Source organism: Chelonia mydas, chromosome 14, assembly GCF_015237465.2.
Source record: "Chelonia mydas isolate rCheMyd1 chromosome 14, rCheMyd1.pri.v2, whole genome shotgun sequence".
NCBI classification, from domain to species: Eukaryota; Metazoa; Chordata; order Testudines; family Cheloniidae; genus Chelonia; species Chelonia mydas.
The window spans coordinates 26428622-26450812 of record NC_051254.2 but is presented as its reverse complement, the minus strand read 5'-3'; the positions used below and the strand labels follow the sequence as shown (position 1 = coordinate 26450812).

At 44.5% G+C, this 22191-nt stretch overlaps 1 protein-coding gene across 1 annotated transcript in view; it reads left to right on the top strand.

The window, feature by feature from the left end:
* Positions 1-8616: 8616 nt before the first annotated feature.
* GLP2R (glucagon like peptide 2 receptor) overlaps positions 8617-22191 on the top strand; it is a 128886-nt gene continuing 115311 nt past the window's right edge. The window contains exons 1-2 of the mRNA XM_043528476.1: positions 8617-8879; positions 17004-17097. Of these exons, the coding sequence (XP_043384411.1) occupies positions 8775-8879; positions 17004-17097 (199 nt within the window). The 5' untranslated portion in view covers positions 8617-8774. The remainder of the gene's footprint in view (positions 8880-17003; positions 17098-22191) is intronic.

Sequence of the window (22191 nt, the reverse complement as noted above, 5' to 3'; positions counted from 1 at the left end):
GGATTAAAGTCAGAAATGGCTACAAGAGAAGTAAAGATAAAATACTTTCTAGTAACTAAAACTTAACAAGCTAGTCTGGGTTCAAGGTAAGTTCCTCACCACATGTTTCCATCAAAATGTCTGACTGAGCTACTGATGAAGGATGCCTCCAGATTAAAAATCTATTTCCAGCTGTGAGGTAGGCAACATGGAGTCTGTCTTGAAGAAAGTTTCCTGATGCTTCTTACCAGCTAGAATTGTGTCTGCTAAAATGTAAGTTTTTTAGTTCCTGCCCCCTCGGGTGCAATTTGAATGGACATTAGACATGTGATTGTCTATTTCCTACCCGCCATTATAATGTGAGGTTTACTTCCACCCCTTGCGAGTTTGATGGGTTTTTTTATGCAAAATGTAAATACATTCTGATTGTGATTCAAAGTACTATAGAAGTAATTACCAGGTGGAGAAGCCACATTCTTTTTCTGAGGTGGGGCAATTCCTGCTTGGCTGACAAAAAACATCTTAAAAATGATAATTTCAGTTTATATCCATAACTTTGATCAGTTGCTTGCACCTACATTATGTGATTATATTAATAACCAGTGAGTCATGAGCTTCACTGAGACCTTGCATGACACTTACCAGATACATTTCATACATTAAAGAACTGGGGTACACTTGAACTGGTTAAACCAGCTGCAATTCATTACCAGATATATGGGTGCCTTTTGCCCTCTGCCTTTTGGCTGTCATACAGTGACTGTCCCTCTGGTGTATCTGAGTAGACTTACAAAGTTTCAGGAAGCAGCAAGCCTGGAAACATCTGCACTCTCCACCATGGAAGATGCAGCAGCAATCTCTCCTCTCCCCAAAGTGTCAGTCTACCTTGACAACTTTTACAGACACTGCTCTCTTCTCCTCCTGTTTGACATTGCAAGTGCTGCAGGAGTCTTCCAAAGGGTTCTGCAAAGTCTTGTTTGGAGCAGCTGTTGCTGTGTAAACCTGTGAGGTGTGGCTGCACAGAGTAAAGCAGTCACCTTCATATTGAGCTGGTGGTCTCCCATCGTAAGGGACAGTAAATGAGCTGCAGGCTGCAGTGACCAGCTGGCTCTGGGTTATGTTGTGACAGGGTTATGTAATTTTTAAATAACAATACTTGTGTTGTTCAATACAAGTCTCCGCATGAAACTGTAGGAAGCAGAAGTGTCACTGGATGACAGCTGAATTTGAGAAGTCTGAGGCAGACCGTAAGGGGAAAGGTAAAACATGCAAGTGAGAATATTGAACGGACGTTAAAAAGAGACAAATGTGTCCTTTTATTCTCAGTGCATGTGATTGATACAGAAGGGCTAAGGGTAGATCCACAAAACATCAACGGTTAGTTCTGACTGTTTTTCACAGGCTGAGCTGGTAGTGCTGCCTATAGTTAAGTTTGTCAGACACTTTCCATTATAAGCCCTAATTTCCGTTGCTTATAGCTTTGCCAAACTTTAGCTGTTTGAGCTGAAGTTGCCAGTGCTGGGTGTCTCACTCAGGCAGAATATTTTTGGAAAATTTCAGCAAAAATGGTTAAGCTGTTTCTGAGACTGAGTGTAATGGGGTTTGCTATTCACTGCTGAGGCACGTCCTTGTGGTTCATCTCTCTCTGGAGTCAGGTCACCCTCTCTCTTCATGATTTTGGGTGTTCCCTCTTCATGACTTAGTCCTCCAGCCAGGTCACCATTGTGGAGGTATCAAAGTTCTACTCAACAAAATGTCTCTCACTTGCTCCACTGCCCAATCTGTGCCACTTCCCCGTTGGCTGATAGGGGAACCCGGGGCCGGGGCCGTCCTCTACTCTGGGTTCCAGCCCTAGGACCCTATGACTAACAACTCAATCCCAGACCTTGTCATGGTTTCCATGGCCTCCTTCCTACTTTTCCTTATCTTCTAGACCAATGGTTCTCAAAGCCGGTCCGCCACTTGTTCAGGGAAAGCCCAGGCCAAGGGACGTGCTGGCCGCCCTTCCCGCAGCCCCCATTGGCCTGGAGCAGCGAACCACAGCCAGTGGGAGCCGCGATCGGCCGAACCTGCTGACACAGCAGGTAGACAAACTCGTCTGGTGCGCTGGGGCTTTCCCTGAACAAGCGGTGGACCGGCTTTGAGAGCCACCGGTCTAGACCACCTTCTCCGCTCCCTGTGGCTACCATCTGTAGTAACCTGCACCGTGGCACTAGCACCTGCTGCAGCGGCAATGCTGCAGCACTGAGTGTTGTCCTGGGGAGACAGACGGCCAACGAAAGGGCAGCTCGAGCTGGGCTGGGGGCTTGGAATCTGCCTGAAGCATACAGCTGGAAGTTGCTGTTGAAGAAGAATTGAGATGCTGAGCTAGGGATGAACTGGCGCTGGGGTGGAGGTGAGGTGATAAAATAAAAGAAGAACAAAAGAATAAAAGCAGGGGACTGGGAAGTGAGAAGGAGGGAAGAAGGAAAATAGGAAAGGTTTCAGATCAGGAGAAGCAGAAAAAAACAGACCTGGGTATGTGAGCAGGTGCTATTAGAAGAAAGGGACGTAGAGGGAAATAAAATCTACAGGCTTCCCAGAGAGAGAGTACCAGGGGGAAAAAAACCTGAAAGGAAATATAATTGGTGAAAAATGAAAGTGATCAAAAAGCTGTGTGGTGTGAGGTGAAAACAGACCCTGAAAACAGTAAACAAGAAACCCACCCACAAAGGAGCTAAAGTACATGAACAGAGAGAATGACTATTGGAACATCTATTGATGGAATACAGTTCAAAGGTGCCTAATGGACAAGTGAGGGTCCACTAGGTGAAGAAAACCCGCTGTAGATAAACCCAGTGAAAAGAGGCACAGCCACAGGAACATCGAATCTAAGGAGCACTTCCAGCTGAAGAGAAGCAAAGAACAGGACAGCAAGAGTGGAGCTGGACATGACACAGTCTATTATTAAGTCATTTTTTTATTCTTGACAATAACAATGCAGTTGGTACTAACTGCACAGTGTGTACAAGCTCACAAAGGTTAACGAGTGGGTAACAATAGTTTATTAGTAGTAATGGTAAGTCTTTGGTAATGGTCGATATTATTTCTGCTCCTGATACAATTTTTGGGTTTTCCCTGATAAAGTTCTAAAAATTTAAAATGACCCCTTTTGTTCTGGTTTGCCTTTGCCTCTCCTCCCAGTTACCCCTACCCTTGCTGAGCCAGGTCACCACACACCCCTCTCGCAGGTTCTTGCCAGAGTCTGTATTCCCAGGCAGGATCCCAGAGTTTTCTCCCCCCGTATGACTTCTACTGGTCTCTTACCCACTCACCTCCTCTCTAGGGAGTGACTGCAGGCTTTCTTCCAGCAGCCCCCTTCTTTCTCTCACTTTCTGGTTAGATACCAGCCCAGCCTGCCCCTGCCAGGCTGGGCTTCACCATCAGTTAGTGCTTCTCAGCCCTGACTCTCCTTCTGGTGCAGCCTGTCACTGAGCCAGTTGGCACTTTCCTACTCAGGCCATGTGTGGGGTAGACACCCCATCACACCCAGACTTGAGGGAAATATGTTGTGCCCCTGCAGTGAGGGAGAGAAAAAAGCAGCCTGACTGAAATGGAGAGGGGTGAGGAATGGGGGGCAGGGGTTTGCAGGAACCAGAGGGTGCAAGAGAGAGAAGTCGGGAAGATCAAAGGTACAGGAGCCAGTGGGGAAGGGGGAGGGGAGTGGATTGGAGCAGAGGGAGGGAGAGAGTTAAGGATGGGAGCATATAGGAACCAGGGGTGAGGGAGTAGTGGGTGTACAGAATCATAGGATACATCTACACTGCAGCTCAGAGCGTGCTTCCCACTGGAAGTGCCCAGCCACTAGCTCTGCGTGAGCTAGCAGGCTAAAAGTAGAAGGGCAGCTAGGGGTGGCCCAGGCAGTGGCTTGGGCTAGCCATTGGATATGTACCCAGAGGGTCTGTGAAGGTTTGTACTCAGGCAGTCAACTTGAGCTGCCACCCCTGCTACCGCCTACACTGCTATTTTGAGCACAGTAGCTGAAGCAGAACTGTCACGTATCTTTTTACTTGCACTGGGAAGCACGCTCCTAGCTACAGCGCAAACATAGGAAGGGTGGCAATTAGGGAGGGCATGGGGGGCTCCTGCCCCACCCTGAGTTTCATACAGGAGGCGGGTTCCCAGATGGCCCTCTTAACTGCACAGAATTAGTGTGGAATGTGAGTTCTGCAGAGGAGAGGTGCTTCTTGCAGCTTGTGCCCTTGGGGGAGGGAGTCAGTGTTTTGTTTACAAACAGAGGCAGGGTGATTAAGAGAAGAAAGGGCTGGTGATTAAATTAAGGATCTGGACATCCTTAGATGAACCTGGAAAACAGGAATCCCTCTATGGTGGGGAGGGGGGCGGTTTGAAGAGAGAAACAGGGGACTCAGAAGAAATACAGCCAAGCCCTCTGATCCAAGTTTACATTCAGAAAAGAGAGAGATGTGAGGGGGGGGGGTACGTGAAAAGAAGGGGCCAAAACCCAGGGAAGGGATAGCAGTGATATAGAGAAGTTCCCATTCTACCTGTGGTACTTATGTGGCCCCATCACCATGGTATCTGAGTTCCTCCCATCACAGCCCCTCAGTGGGGCGGAGCAGTGCTGTTATCCCTATTGTACGGATGGAGCACTGAGGGACATGCTAGGGTGACCAGATGTCCCGATTTTATAGGGACAGTCCCAATATTTGTGGCTTTGTCTTATGTAGGCACCAATTACCCTCCACCCCCTGTCCCAATTTTTCATAGTTGCTCTCTGGTCACCCTAGGACACACAGACTAAAGGCCAGATTTTCAAAGGCACCTAGTGGGAAAATGTCGTCCCTGAGCCAATGCATATATGATGTGTAACTCTGGATAAGATGGCTCCGATATTTAAGTATGAAGTATATAGTTATTGACCACACAAGTTATCACATGTTCACTGTGATGTTAATATCTACGAGTGGAGACACTAATGGCAATAGTTTTACTTGATTAACATCTAGAAGATTTGACCCTCCAACTTTCTTTCAAGTGGAAGAGCTGCCCGAGCTTCTGTGCTGTTTATTTTCCTTTCCTGCCTGCAGTGGCCCTGAGATATCTCAGAAGTCTCAATTTTTTTTCTCAACTTCAAAATGTGAAATTTTCTTGGTGTTTGGTTTTAAATATTCACCTGTGAAAACTGCAACTCAAGCACTGTAGTGTTGTGTTTAACATGCTTCTGGAAAGTAACTCATGATAATTATTGTTTTCCTTAAAGCCCCAGCTTCTGGAGTCAAGTGTATATGTGATGATTTCATCCTTTATTCTTAAAGAGAAATGAAGTTTCTAGCCCTTGTGCCTGTGGACAAAGCGTCAAAATGTGGCCCCAGTTCACTGTAAAGGCTCAAAAAGCAGAATTTAAATAAAAAGAACATCAAATCTATTATTTTTACATAATCTCATTATTTGTAAAGCCAGTCTCATGATTTTTGGTGAGCCTGATTCATGATGTTTGAACATTTGGGGTTGGCAATACTATGAAAGTGACGTGACAGTGTCAGTTTCACTCCTGTTTAAAGTCAGTTTCTACTCTGTTATTAGTAGTGGGGTAACACCCCTAGAGTCCCAGGCAGGTGCAGTATAAACTCACAGGGCCTTGCCCTAGTAGGATGTTTCCAAAAGTAAAATGATCTATTCCAAGCTTGATGAACTGCAAAAAAATAATAGAAAGTAACCTAGATTTTTCTACAATTGTTTCAATTGCTGTATTCAAGAATTAGTAACAAAATAAGAATACACATTAAAATTTTAAACCTAACCAGTGTCCCTTATGTGGATTGACACAAGATGTCAGAACATGTTAGTGTTAGAGCTGAGTTGGTCTATTATGTATTAAATTTTATTTTTTTATATAGGAATTAGAAATTATTATCTGAGAGGAGCACTGTATCTGAGTTATTATCTGGGGAAAAAAACAGAGTTTTCAGGTGCCAAAGTAGCCTCCGGAATCACAGTTAAAGTTGCCACCCAAATCCCCCCAAATCTGAAATGGTGCCCCTGAAACATAGCCATGGATGAAGGGGACAAGAGCTAGGAAAGACTGAAGATAGGATGAGAGGGGGAGAAAGACAGGAGATGAGATGGGGTGGACAAGATCAGAGAGGGATGGAAGCATGGGGGCAGAAAAGCCTGTGGCTACTACAGCACACTCCCCTAGAGAACCTAAAATGGACCAGAGGCATCCCGAGTCTCACCACTCCTCTGTTGTCAGCAAAGCGCTGTGAAACTCCCTGGGAAAGTGTGTGGCTCATCCCCCGTCTAGTGGCTGCTCCACATAGAGGACAACATCCTACTACAGATACAGATACAATGGTCAGGGAGGCAAGTCCACTTCCCCTCCTCCAGTGGAACCTGGGGAGTCACTTCAGTGGACCCCAACTTTCAACTCACTAAGAGGTGGGACAAAGACAGGAAATCATCTGTGGGGTAGGAGATTGTCCCCAAGGAGGGAAATGGTTTTCTTGTATGCACATGGTGTAGGAGAGGGGACAGACACCCAGACAAATATTGCCAGGACTCAGGAATCTGGAGGGTGGGAAAGAATGGGTAACCATGGCCCAGGAATAACTGCTTGAGTAAGACTCATTCTGCAGAGGGCCAGGCCTCTCTTGACCACCCGGGCTGTCAAGGAGGTGCTTGATCACCACCCCAGCAGGAGGGAAACCCCAGTGGACAGCCCTGACGGCTGATATACCAGGGAATGAGGGATCACTGCCCACCTGAGTCCCTAGGAGGATCAGGTCCCAGCTTCAGACCCACAAGTTCTGGGGCAAGCGAGTCCATGTGAGAACTTCCCATCTGTGCTGCGAGCATCCCTGTACATTGTGGTGTAAAGGGCAGAGGGTAACTTGGCAGATATGACGGGTTCTCTTTAATTAGTGATAACAGTGTATCTGGATCTGTCATTAGCATGGTGTGCCTGTATCGTACTCTGGGGTGGGGATTTCGCCTCTGGGTCTGACAGTGTAACAGCACCTGCTCAGCTGGTGAAAGAAGGAGCAACCCACTCTAACAGTCACCTGACAGTTTGCACTTAAGGTCTGTAAGGCCCACCCCCAACAGCTATGATTGGCTAGGAACAGGAGGGCGGAATTTCCCTCCTAAATTCCCACCAATGCCACCCCTCTCTTTATTGGGCTGGGATGGAGAGAATTGAACGGCTAACAGGCCAACAGACTCTCTTTGGGAGAAAAGGATGTCACTCCTGAATGGAGACAGCAGGGATACTGGTGACTGGAAGGAAAGGTTGTCACTCCAGAACTAAGAGAGGAGATTGGCTGGGGATCATCAGGATGACTCTGGGCCAGTCACCTAGCCCCAGGGGCAGGATGGCAATGATGGGCACTGGAGACTTTCTCTTTGTGTACGAGAAGTCACATGGTACACAAAGAGGGGGGAGGGATAGCTCAGTGGTTTGAGCATTGGCCTGCTAAACCCAGGGCTGTGAGTTCAATCCTTGAGGGGGCCATTTAGGGATCTGGGGAAAAATTGGGGATTGGTCCTGCTTTGAGCAGGGGGTTGGACTAGATGACGTCCTGAGGTCCCTTCCAACCTTGATATTCTATGATTCTATGGTACGTCTACACTGCAAAGAAAGGTGTGATCTCAGCAACTCAGGTTGGAATAGCAGTGAAGACACAGCTCTTAACTTGGTTTAGCTGTTTGAGTTCCCCCTATAGGTGCTGAATGATCTCTGTATCGTTCAGGGCTAGGCCCTGACTCTAGGCACAGCCCTGAGCAGGAGATGGGGACACATGCTAACCAGGAGGAGCACCCAGCTAGATGCTGGAACTAGGAATGTGGGGGGTACTGCCTCACCCCGGCTTGAAGTGATTTCCATTATAAACAGGGTTCACAGTTTGGTTCAATGGTTCTCAGCCCCCCACTATAAAAATTGTTCCAGCATCCCTGGCACCAAGAGACTTGGGCCTCAGAGGCAGCTGTCAGGGTCACAATGCCGCCCTCGGGGTAGTAATTTATTGCCAGCCTGTCCCAATAGGAAATTACTTACCCAGCTCATTGCTCTGACTCAGCTACACTGACCAGTAAGTGCAGAGGGGAGGCAAAGCGCCATTTACTTCCTGCTCTCCTCCACCCTCCATGCCCACCTGCTCAGTGGGGCTGTAAGAAAGACATCCCAAGATTCATAATAAAACTTCAAGAGGTGGCAATACACGTTCCATGTCACCATCCTGCCCTCTGTGTGCAGACTGGGTGATGTGTGCTCCATGGGGATCAAAATAAACCTGGCGTGGCTGCCTCCAGTGCACCATTCAATCTGTGTCCTGGTTCGCCAGAGATTCTGTGCAAAGATTTTTCTTTGTATTTACCTAGGGTTTGTATTTGAACGGCAGAGGAGGTTTTTGAATGTACAAGGGTCTGGATTCTGCTCCCACTAAAGTCAAATGGCAAAATTCCCATTAAGTTCTATGGGAACAGGATCAGCCGCTTAATGTGTAATACTTTCGCTAATTCTCATTGGCTGACAAACAACAGAAAGCAGACATGCTTGTGAAGTTTAGAGTAAATTCCCTTTGCCTTTACACAGAGAAACAAAAAGGAAGTCAGAGTCTCAAAACTGGTTCAACAGATTTGTTGGCTTGATTAAATTCAGACCCAGGAAATAGTCACAGTTGTGAAATTGTCAGTAATTTTAGAAGTGCAGGCAGGAAACTTTTCACGGAACGAGGTGGGGACTTGGCTCTATCGTACAGCAGAGCACAGCACATAACTCTTGAACCAAGTCAGCCGCGATGGGTATCTTCACACAGTCTGGTCTCTGCTCCAACATGGGGCTCTCTTCCAGAGCATCTCCCGGAGCTGTTTCTATTGTTATGACACTGTTCGTGGTAAAACAGGTAAGAAAATTTAATGATCAATGATTGATTTTAAAACCTAGACAGTCCTTTCACCTAGCATTTTAATATTCATAAATGGTACTTGTTTAGCAATTTGTTAAGCATTTCAAAATGCAAAAAGAGTGCTATTGATTTATAAGCCCTAGCATGTTATTTCCCAATTTACTGCTCTTATGCAGGTCATATATTAATGTTTTCCTATTTTAATGCTGGTTTTTATATTGAATATATTGTTTTTGAATTTCCTTTATAAAGGCTGTTTTAATATTAACAGACATTGTGTTAACTACCAAATCTGAGTATCAATTTTAAAACTGTAGTCTGTTTACAAAAGGCAGCAAAAATACGTACGGTATTTACATTAGCTTCTTTTGCAAAACACTACATTTTCTTTAAATACAGTGAAAGATTTTAATAAGATCACATTTTAATTTTTACCATAGATTATTGACATATGTAGAATATAGAAGAGTTTGAAACATTTCTTCTCAACGGGTTGCCATAAAATTCACTTCAAGGAAATTTTTATTTTTTTTAAAAAAGGCTATATCTGTAGTGAGCTAGGCAGATTTTTTTTTAACAGTTTCATAAAGTATAATGGTAAATTTCATTCTGTTCTGACTGAGATTAAAACACAGATTTAAGATTCCTGTGAGTAAAAAGAAAGTTAAATTTTCTCCTATCTGAATATAACTGACAGATTTACCGAAGGAAGCATATCTTGTTGAATACATTTCATGGAGTTTTGTTTTACTTTTGCTTCTAAAATTTGTATGAATAAATAATACAAAGTCAATGAGTATCACCAAGGCTTTGAATTTTTGAATGAACAAAATCATATTGCACTCAGACAATTCTAACCACGCAAATGATTTCACACAGATTCACTTAAAACTGAATCATCACTGTACTTTCTAAGACATATCAAATCATGAGGACACATGGAGTGAAATCCTGGGCCCGTGGAAGTCAAAGGTAAAACTCATTAACTTCAATGAGGCCAGGATTTCATCCCTGTTATATTTTCCATCCATATTCTCAATAATAACATCAGCTTTGATTCATTTATAATACTGTGATAAACTTGAAGCATGTCTTGGTGAGGAAGAAGCAATTGTAATTTGTCATATCCATGTCCCCCTGATAGACAGGTAGATTAAGGGAATGGTTACAAATATTAGTAACTATTTAAACTTCTAGAGCTTTTTCGGAGCATATGTAGTACTTTTTTGTTGTTTACAGCCTGTGATCATTCAGTCTGACTGGCCAACAATTTCTCAGCATATTCCAAATAAAGAATATTCCAGCATTAAGTAGCATATTCCAAATAAATTTGTATTACTTTATTTCACCTTCATTTTAACAAGATTCACAGGGCGAAATTTTGACCCCTCTGAGGTCAATGGCAAAACTCCCATTGACTTCAATGGGGCCAGGATTTCACCCATAGATTTTAATGTCAGAAGAGATCATTATGATCTGACCTTCTGCGTAACATGGGATGGAAAATCTACCCAGTGATTCCCACATCAATGCTATAATTTCTAGTTGAGCTAGACCATATCTTTTAGAAAGAGACATCCAGTCTTGATGTAAAAATACCAAGTGATGAAGAATCCACCAGGTCCCAATTAAGTTGTTCAAAAGGTTAATTATGCTCACTGTTAAAAATTCGTGCCCTATCTCTAGCCTGAATTTATCTAGCTTCAGCTTCCAGACACAGGATCTTGTTCTGATTTTGTCTATTAGATTAAAGAGCCCGCTACTAGCAGAAATGTTCTCCCCATGTTGGTACTTACGGACTGTGATCAAGTCACTCTCACTTTTGTAACAGATATGGCAACCTCCTGAAATATCCTGAACAAACCTTATTGAATTAAGTTAAACCGTACTGAATTAGGTTTAAGTATTTTAGGAGTTTGTTTGAAAAATGCAAATGTTTATGCATTATTGTGGGATTGTCTGGAACTTCTTTAGGAGGAAGACACAGTTAATCTCTGAGAAGTATTTTGAGCTTCAAAAGACTATGTTGAATAATGTAGCAGACACGACTGATCTTTTGGGACAATATGTGTGAAGTGGAATTCTTAGGAAGTACTTGGGAGAAGGAGATTGTAAACTCGGACCTACAGACTCAGTCTTGGAAGTTGCACCCAGAGGAGGGGAACTTTTGTCTGCTCATCCCCTGTTACATGAGGACAGTTCAAAGACAAACTGTATAATGGAGTAACTGAGTTACTAATGAAAGATCTTGTTCTCATTAAGAATAAATGTGCTTGCTTAGAAAGAGCTGCGTGGTAGTTTAACTGTGACAATTACACTGTGTACCATCTCTGAAGAGAAAAGTAAAGCAGGCCGGCATTGCTGGGGAGGTCACAGTATAGACAGTGAGCTGTGCAGTCTGGAAGTACCCTGATCAGGAGGGAGTGAGATGGGGGTCTCCGCCCAAAAGAGATGATGGCTAAGGAGCCGGGAGTCTTGAGTTGGTGCCCTTGCTGGACCACAGAGGGGGAATATAGGTGCAGTTGCTCTGAACTGTGACAACCCTTTCTTGGATAAGCTTTCTCAGTCCCTCACTTTTAGGTGGGATTTCCCAGACCTCAAATCTTTCTTGTAGTGCTTTTCTCAATCCTTTCCAATTTGTCCGTATTATTTACTCAAAATAATTGTCCAGTAATAGTATCACTAATGCCATATACAGCAATAATACCACCTCCCTACTTGATATTCCCCTGCTAAGACATCCATGAATTTCATTAGCCCCCTTAACCAGAGCATGGCACTGGGAACTTGTATTCAGTCGGTTTACCCCATGATACCTAAATTCTTTTCTGAGTCATTGCTGTCCCAGAGGTGTAACCTGCATTCCTGGCTCCTGGGAGTATTAAAATGACTATTGTTCAAATGAACCCAGCTTTCACATTGCTCTTTGTAGCTGATTTGTGCTTATCATTATGGACCACTCCACCACAAGTTGTGTCCTCTGCAAACTTCACCACTAATGATTTTATGTTTTCTTCCAAATCATTGATAAAGATATTGGCTAGCATTAGGTCAAGCGCAGATCCCTAGGGAACTCAACTAAAAAACCCCTCATTGGATGATGACTCCAGATTTACAATTACCTTTTGAGATCTGTAGCTTAGGAGGCTGTTTAATATATTTAGTATATGCTGCACTGATTTTGTACAGTGCTACTCTTTTAATCAGAATGTCATGCAGCACTAAGTCATATGTCTCACAGAAGTTTATGATGTCAACAGTTACCAGCTACTGCTGTTTCAATTTCTCTATATATGAAAGCTTGCAACCGAAGCAGAAAATGTGATGAATCTGTGTCCTTGTACCTTTAAACATCCTGCCCCTCCTGTGGTGGGTGCTGTCCAGAACCTCTTTCTCAGCATGTGCAGTGACAGCTGGGACTAGAGAGGATCCAGGTAGCAGTTCTGAGAGCTTTCCCTGTATTTCCTTGGTCATTTACCCCTGTTTGTTTATTGTAAACCAAACTTGTGTCAATTAAATGGAGCCGCTTTTTCTACGAATGCGTCATCTCCATTTACTTGCCTCTTAAGATGAAGTTCACTGACCAGTGGATGTCCCAAGAACCTCTCCTGGTCGCCTGCATTTTGGGGCCCACATCAGGGAAAAGCCAAGATGTTTTTTGTCCTGGAAACAAACATTCCTTTCTCATGGCTCTTATAAATATTCTCTCCTTATCTTGCAAGTCCATCATGTGAAGAATAATTAGTCTTTCCACTCCAGGGGATTTAAAGTATGGGCGGCTCACAGTCATGAGCCTGAAGCTGGCCTGGGAGCAGTGCTGGGGAAAACAAGGAGCTGGGGAAACAGTCCTCTCTGAGCTATTTCAAACTTTATGCTCCCAGAAAAGAAAGCTCAAGTCCCCTCTGTCTAGCACTGAAAGCTTTCATGCTGGCAGGCTTTTAGCACAAGACAGAGGAAGCTGGAGCACTGGTCAAAGCATTATTTGCTCAGCACTGCACCTCCACTTTTCTTTTAGACCCTCTCTCAAAACCTTCAACCAGTCTCCAGTCCTGGCTCATTAAAAATCTTATTTGCATACACTAATTCTGGGGGATTAGGAAATTCACATTAAAAAAACTTCCTTAATTGAGAGTTATGGTTGCTGATGGGTATTTCCTGAGAAAGAAACACTAAAAAGCAAGGATATCTTAAGGCAATATTCACACCCAGAACAAAACCATTTTCTAAGCATTAACTCACTGCCATTATGACACCACCAACCCATTAAAACCCTTTCTGACGCACTCCTTTCCATTCAACAACGCTACTACCCTCAGCACGCACTGAAGAACTGAAAATCACACAGAAACTTTGCAAAGGTGGGTATGAATGAGAAGCCCCATTTAAGAGAGAGGTTTTAACAACTATTACTCCTGTTTTACCAACATTACAGACGTCAATAGATCTGCTACGTTGTTCTAGCATGCGCTGAATCTAATGGATAAGATACAGATATGTCCCCAGGAGGCTACTTGTGTGGACTCACACAATCTTCTGGATCTCAGCTACTTTGGCCCTGATTTTTAAAGGTATTTAGGCGTTGCTGTGCTGAGGGGACCTTCTGGTCAGGATTATAAATCCTGGGTTTCCCTGAGGAGCACTTAGCTGTCAGCCAGGAGTGGAGTCTACAGCACACTGAAGACCAGACCTGTATGCAGTGCAGCCTGTCAGCTTTTGGCATTTCACCAAAACTGTTCGCAACCCAGACAACGTACATTGCACATGTGCAAATGGCAATTTTTCAGAAGCATTCAACTCAGCCAAATGGAAATGGATTTTCCTTGGAAAACTGAAAGGTGCCTCTACACTGTAAGGACTGCTGCTTTAAAGGAAGCTTATGTTCAGCCTCCCTTCCAGAAACCATCTCTTGATGATGACGAGCTGGCAATAACTGACCAGCATCAAATTGTTTGTTCTTGGTTATGATTGTAAGAAAGGTCATGGCAAGTGTCCTTGGAGTTTCTGGATGCCTCTGGTTTCCTGGCCTCTGGCAGGATACCAACCAGGGCTTGGCATAGAGACTGGTCTCATTACAATGACTGATGATCTTCTCCTGGCAGTGGATAAATAAAGATCAAGCATCCATGCCAATATTAGATTTATCAGCAGCCTTGACCCATGGATTAGGAGTAGGCTTGGAAGTATTAGATTTTTATCAGTAAATGTCAGTAAAAGTTGATTTTACTGTACGCACACAAACCAATGAAAAAAATATTTCCATCAGTAATAATCTAAATTTACAGATAGGCTAAGTAAGCAAAATGCTGCTTGAGAACTTAGAGAGTTTAACTTAAGGATATTGACTTTGTATATTTTGATAGTTTGTGTTTTAATGGTGTAAGGCACAGAGTGCCCTTAAATCCAGGCCTGCAGAGCAGCTAGGCAACAAACACCTCCATGCTGCCACCCACCAGCAGCTGTAACCAGCTCACACTCCTCTCCCCTTGCCCCACTGCTGACACAGACCACAGGAAGTCCTGCCTCAAGGGGTCTGACAGGCAGCAGCCCTATGGCTCCTGATTGGCTCCCCGCTCGATATAAACACAAGGGTGATTCTGGGAACTGTCCAGGCAACAGTGTGGATTTTCTGTAGCTGTCATGGCCATTCCTGCTCTTGAACTCCTGGTTTAGACCTCAGCTTGACTTGGACCTTGTTTCTTGACTCAGACCTTGAAACCTGTTTCGAACTCTGATCCTTGATATTAACCCCAGCCTAGAACTTGATGATAAGCTCCTCCACTACTCAGCCTCAGGTATAACCTGACTCCAACCCTTGGTCCCAACTGCACTTCACAGGATGCTGACAGTTTGCCTTGGCCAGCCTAGCTCACAGTGAAGGCCACTCCTTGCCCAGCATGCCCCGGAGGGTACTGGAAATACCTGTACAGGTTGACTGCTCCCAGGAGGAGCTCCCCAGCTTCGAGTCCAAGTATTGCAGCTTGCAACAGAGACCCAAGCTCTGCACAAGCTCTATGATGAAAACATGACACCGTGGGCCCAACTGGCACAGCACACCACAGATAACCACGAGCTATGAGAGCAGGCGGCCTGGCTGCCAGATGAGAACCTTGCACTATGAGCATGCACTGCAGCCATGTACCTGGACCCAAGGCCTTCAGGTCCCCATCCAGAACATTCACAAAATGCCTAACTGTTATCAGGTATCTTGCAGGCATCTCTGCAGAGGTGGGTTTGAAGGAGGATGGTTTTGTGGATTTTTACAGGGAGTTCCTTCCAGGAATAGGGGCACTGGAAAAGCAGTTGTAGCCTTGTTACTTTTGCTCCCCCCATTTGTTGGATCAACTCGTCATCTTAAACTCTCCACTTGTTTTTGTATATGTAACTTTAGTGCCCTTGTGGCCAAGATGGAGTCTGCTCTGCAGGCAGCTCTGGCCAAGAAAAGGTGTGCACAGGAAAGGAACACAGCAGGGAAAGTCCTTTCCACGCCAGGGGCAGCTGTTCCAAAATCCAGTCATGTGGACAAGGGTGATCCAGTGAATATATAAAGCCTTTGACAAGGTCCCACACCAAAGGCTCTTAAGCAAAGTAAATAGTCCTGGGATAAGAGGGAAGGCCCTCTCATGAATCAGTGAGTGGCTGGAAGATAGGAAACAAAGGGTAGGAATAAATGGTCCATTTTCACAATGGAGAGAGGTAATAAGACAATAAATATAATGCTGCTATATAAATCCATTGTACCCCCACACGTTGAATAGTGCATATAGTTCTGGTCTCCCCATCTGAAAAAAGATATCAGAGTTAGAAAAGGTGGAGAAAAGAGCAACAAAAATATTAGGGGTGTGGAACATCTTCCATATAAGGAAATATTAAAAAGACTGAGACTGTTCATCTTAGAAGAGAGATAATTCAGGGGAGATATGGTAGAGGTCTATAAAATCAGGAATGGTGTGGAGACAGTGAATAAGGAGTATGCCTTCATATAACACAAGAACCAGGGGTCACGAATTAAATTAATGGGCAATAAGTTTTCAACAAATAAAAAGAAGTATTTCTCCACACAATGCACAGCTGACCTATGGAACCCATCTCCAGGGGATGTTGTGAATGCCAAAAGTATAACTAACTGGGTTCAAAAAAGAATGAGATAAGTTAATGGAGGATAGGTCCATCAATGTCTCTTAGCCAAGATGGTCAGGGATGCAACCTATCATCTGGGTGTTCCTAAACCTCCACCTGCCAGAAACTGGGACTGGATGACAGGGGATGGATCACTTGATAATTGCCTTGTTCGGTTCATTCCCTCTGAAACATCTGGAATCTGCCAATGTCAGAAGACAGGATATTGGGCTCAATGGGCTATTGTTCTGACCCAGTATGACCATTCTTATGTTATGTTATGTCCTGTGTCATACAGCAAGTCAGACTAGATTATCACAATGCTCCCTTCTGGCCTTGGAATCTATGAAAATGGAGATGAGTCTTTGCTAGTTTTTCAGTTGCCTTACTTGAAACAGGGATACTGAGGGGTTGCCGGGGAGGTCTGCTGAAACAGGGATTAGTGTCTGGAGTTTGGGAGGGATACGCTGGGAAGGGATTTACCTCTTTAAAGGTGACATTAACAAAACGGTATTACTTATTTATTTCTTCACAATTATATTAAACTGCAACGAAACAGCTCTCAGCCAATGCTCCGGGCATCCTTGACAATCTGTAAAATACACTAATAAACAAACAGTTCCAAGAATTATTTCCAGTCATATCAATCAAATAATCCAGTGAAAACATAAATATTCAACAACGATTAATCAACCTCTGCGTATAATCCAATTGTTAACGGCTTGAAAATGTTTCAGGATTTATGAGTCATAGCACACAACTTGGACAGCATGGCTCTGTCGAGGTGATATATTCAGTGTCCAGTTGGAAGTTTGACAAAAATGTGTGGCATGGGGGAGAACATAGGAGTGTAACAGCGTATCGCTTGGCCAGAGAAAAAGTGACAACTCTTGAATTTTTTATATTACTTATTTCAACTGTTAAAGTAGCAGAAAACTATCCCACCTAGAAAAATACAAAGTTCAAACTCAGTTTCTTCATTTACAATATTTTCTGTATGTGCAGGTCTTAGGCTCTCTGCTGCAGAAGACGACGACGAAGTGGCTTAAGTATAAAAAAGATTGTTTGAAAAAGTTACAAGAATCTGCAGTAGAAACTGGTAAGAAACCTGACTAAAAATGGGGTAACATTTCAAAATAACCATATTAAAGGTGTAAATAGAAATTTATTGAACCATATTGCAGAGGTATGTTTTTATTCATATATTTCAAGATTTAAGGCCAGAAAAGCCTACTATAAATAGACAAACAGAGGAATGCCATCGAGTTATGTTTAAGACCTTTGTGTTGCTTAGCCAAAAAAAGAAGTGAAATCAGCTTGAAACTCAGCAAATTGTTCACAACCCCAGACAAATGCTGGATAACTTTGGAGCGAGATGAATTTCCAGATGTTGGGATTTATAAATGATCCTAATTAAGCAAAGCAGTTAGAACCCACTGAACTAACGAGGTTTGCCACCCGTCAATGATCACTCTGTGTTGTATCCCTTCATCTCCATCCTTCTGTTTCTTGTCTATGCAAGTCCTGAGCCTGATCTCATTTAAATCAGTAGGAGATTTTCCACTGATTACAGTGTGTACAGATTCAGCTCTCTGGGGCTGGGAATGTCTCTTTGTACAGAGTCCTAGCACAGTGGGGTCTCTGCACGCTACGACTATTAATAATAAACTAAGGAGGGTGACCACATTTCCCAAAGGGAAAATGGGACATTGTGTGGGGCTAACCCGTGCCCTCCCCTGACTGCCCCCGCACATAGGGCTGGCCCCAGTCATTCGCCTGAGGGCCCCCCTACATGTGGGGCTGGCCTGAGCCACTGGCCCGAGCACTCCTCTTCCCCACCAGCATGTGAGGTTGGTGTCAACTTGATCAGGTGAGAAGAGCAAATGGGACAAATGCCCACTTTTGCCAAAAAAGTCAGGACAGTCGGGACAGGGCTTAAAAAAGGGACTGTCCTGGCCAAAGCAGGATGTCTGATCGCCCTAAAACTAAGTATTAATCTTACAGTGTCCACATAAGACAAACACATTGATTCTTATGCAATATAAAGGAGCGCACAGTTCGTTGTAACACAACCTTAGCTCTCACTCAAAGTAACTATTTCCATCAATAATTTCAAAACATAAACAAAAACATTAAATATGTATACAAAAACACATAGCGATCAGCTTCCAAAACAGACGCACAAACATATATATAGATAGTCAATGTTATATGTTTTCCCGGTGAAACTAAAAAGTGTTTATAGGCAGTTTACTGGGGGAAAAGAACTATTGAAAGTACACATTTATGTGACGTATTTCCCTCAACAGTAACACTTAAGAAAATGTTTGGACACTGAAATCAAGATATCATGGATTTTTTGATATGTGTTGTTTTTGTTGAGAATTAAAATGGAGGTGTCATAATGAAACATGCATTTATTTGTACTTGAAAGGATTAACTGATGGAACCCTGGCCCACTGAAGTGAATGACAAAACTTCTATTTACTTCAGCGGGGCCAGGATTTCACCCAGTATGTTTATGTTTATGTAGCCGTCTAAGATTTATGACATACCTGGTTCAATTATCTTGCTTTGTTTTAAGAGATTGTCTACATGCGGGGTTTCAAACTGGATGAAATGACATTAATCTAGTTTGAAAACAATTTGCATATGTAACCCTTCTGTCAGTTGGAGTTGACAGCAGCAACAGCTGGGTTCAATATCTAGGGGTTCCTTTTCAACAATACAACACAAAAACGGCTTGAGCCCCCACCCAGTAACCTGGGACAATTACATACCATCCGCTGGTCACCTCCAAGAGGCAATACTTCCCCTCTCACAAGCACACAGGAGAGATAATAAGAGAAGAGAAGTAACCCGGCGTTACTTTGGGAAAACGTCGCAAGCCGGAGTCATAAACATAAAACCATGAGCAAAAGACCCACCCGAGAGTATGTTGGGCAGTGTTCTTTTGGCTCAGGTTCTTAAGTCCAGCAACCAAAAGTTCCTTTAATGCACCCTTCCTTTCTTCTGTCCGCCACAATCCGCTTACGACTGTTGTCCTTGGTCAGTGAAGACCCAAAGTTCAGAGGTGAGCTCACTTCCCACCCTAGTGGGGAATGGGGGCACCTTGCTTGTTCTGCTGTCCAGGAGCTTGCTTTGGCATCAGCCGCCCTGTCAGCCGCTTGCCACTCCGCCCTGCCGTCCACTCACCAGTCCACCAGTTGTTCCATTGGCCGCCCTGCTCACTGCTCCGTTCTGCCTGCCAGCCACTTGCCAGTCCGTTCTGCCAGCCACTTCGCTCTGCACCCTTTGGGATGTCTCGAGATCCCACCACTTATCACAGTTCTCAGTGATTTCAGCTGTTAGTGGTGGAGCCTCACTACCAGTGTGGACTGGGCAGTCTTGTGCATCAGAGACACCGTCCCAAAGCAGGCTGAATGCTTAGACCTGGTTATCAGTGATTTCAGCTCTGTGGTGTGTAACAAGACTCTCAGTTGAATCTTAATCAGCTCTGTTATTACACTGTGGAGAGATGCAGGGTTAAATAGTGGCTCGGAGCCTTTGGCAGGGCCCACACCACCAGGTACAAGTACCTGTCCCCACCCTCTCGTGACTCCACTGGGTTTTGGCACACACATCACCTGCTTAGCAAGTGCAGTTTAGTTGAGCATGAGTCCCTCAATCAGAGTATGCCTAGCACAGTTCTGCTGCCCTTGATTCACACAACAAGGATAACAACCCTTTAATACCCCTGCCCCAATAACAAAGTGACTTATGACTTGAGCTCATTCAGACTCTGCTTACATTGCATACATACAATGCAACTTATCACTGCACACTAACTCTGCACTTGTCTGGAATGCTGGAGTCCTCTTGCAAAGTGGACTAGGTTTGCTTCAAATTGAAATAGTTCGGTTTTTTGTTTGTGTGCATGTGATTGCTGTGCACCACTTTTTTCATGCTTTCAATGGCTATCCCACAGTGCTTTGCAGTTCGACTGTTACTGACCTGTCCATTGTGTGCCCTCCCTCCACGGGGGTCCTGTTTTCTGGATAACGCTTCTCCCTTTAAAAATTGGCACAGAGCTAGATATTGCCTGTTTGCCCCTCGGTCCCAGTGTATCATTATTCTGGTGATGCAACCACGATAACACTCCAGAAACCCCATAACGTGCCTCGCACAGCTCCTTGGAGCTGTGCTGAGGCACTATATCTCACTGCCATCTGGGGAGATGCATTGGCTCAGGAACCTCTTGTGGGAAAGCACAGGAATAGGACCTTTTTATGGACATTGTAAAGCAGATGTCCACAAAGGGTCGCAACCAGGACACCAGCCAGTGCCAAATAAACAACAATCATCTCAGGAGAAAGCATACTGAAATGAGGGATGAAAGGAGACAATCTGGCAGGGGACATGTGACCTGCCCATTTTTGAAGAACTGGATAGCATTCTACACAATTACAGTACAACCTGTCCCAGGCATTACTCTGAACCTTCTGCCTGTACCTCCCCCTACCAAGCATGACCAGCTCGACTCATGGGAGGATGAGCAGAAGGATGCTGGATAGGAGCTGCCCCCTGACAGCTAGGATCTCTTTGTGGGTCAGGACAGCCAGCTGGAAAGCCAGCCCCAGTCCTGCTACAAAAGACCCTCATTCCCACCCTACAACAGCTGACCTGGATTCCCAGCCCTAAACCAAGCAGAGACCAAAGAGTCAGATCCTCTGGAGGGAATGTCAGCAGGTAAGTACCTATCTTTACAATGTATTACTTATTGGTGGATGTAAGCTAGGAGCCCATGTCTTTCACTCACCCTTCACCTTGTACTGCTTCAAAATGGCATCTGCCAGCATGGGGCAGTCACAGTCTGTACCCCATTCCTCCTCCCACACCAGATTCAAATAGCAAAAGCATTTATTTGTACAACAATCAATAATTTATTGAGATAGTGCTTATAGGAAAAGAAATCTGGTTAGTTTTTGTCATTTACATGAGGTATAAATGCACATTGCAGGCCCAGGCAAGGCACAAACAATACTTGTTCCCCACTGAAGTGCAAATGCCTTGTAACATGCATGTAGCTGACCATCATTGCAGGGCCCTATCTGTTTTTCTCTTCACTTTCTCCAGGGGAGATAGAGCAGAAACTAAGACTGAGAAATTACTTGGTTTTTGTTTGTTTGTTCTGCAAATTATAGGGATAACCCCATGCCCATGTCCTCTCGTAGTGCTTGCAAGTCCCTTCCACTACAGCCATGCTTCTGGGGGGACCATCATGGGGAACAACTTCACAGCATATCTCAATAGTCTATCCTTTGTCTTTTTTGAATAAGACTAGTCCCCCACCTCAGTGTAATGTCATTGAAAGTCAGGACATAGCTCCAACCAACCCCCCACCCTAAGAGCATGAAAGCAGATACAGTAGACTGAAATCCAAAGGCACCCACCACAGTCCATACCTACCTACCATCTCTGAGGTTCCCACAAGAATGGGAAGAGTCTCAGGGAGGAACAGTCACACATATAGACTGAAAAAAGCTATCATGCCTTGTCTGATTATGAACAATAAATGATGTTTTTGATGTTTTGTTTGCTCCCACAGCCACAGCACCCTGCAACAGCAGAACAGTCAAGGACAGGGCTTCTCTGAACTGCTGACAGGATAGCCAACCTGAGGGGAAGAAAAAGGAAGAGTCGGGATGAGATGTTTACATGGCTGAGTCACAGAGTCGAACCAGGCTGTCTGAGAGGTGAAGCCTGCACATGAGGATCCAGAGGGAGGGAGATGATGCTTTCCCAGGAGATCATGTCAATGGCCAAGGGAAAGTGGCTGTGGCCAGGATAGCATCACCAAGGTGAAGGAGAGCATGGAAAAGGACGGAGATATAGAGGCAACTTGTGGATACTATCCTGAACCAGAATGCCCTCCTGTGAATCTTGGTACTTCTAGGCCAGAAAGCCCTGCAGTCCCGTAATTTGGGATCCAGACATGTTCTTCAGCCTGTGGACAATGATGGCTACTGGCACCAGCAGCAACTCCTAATCTCTGCATCCCAAAATCAGTGCTCCCTGCAGGTCCCATTCACCTCTCAGGTCCTATCTCTGGGCACCGAGAACATTTGCACGTGGCATAGGCGCCGATAGTGGGTGCTCAGCACCCACCGGCAGCCCTGGGATCAGCTCCTCCCCCTCTCCCCTCAGCTGTTCA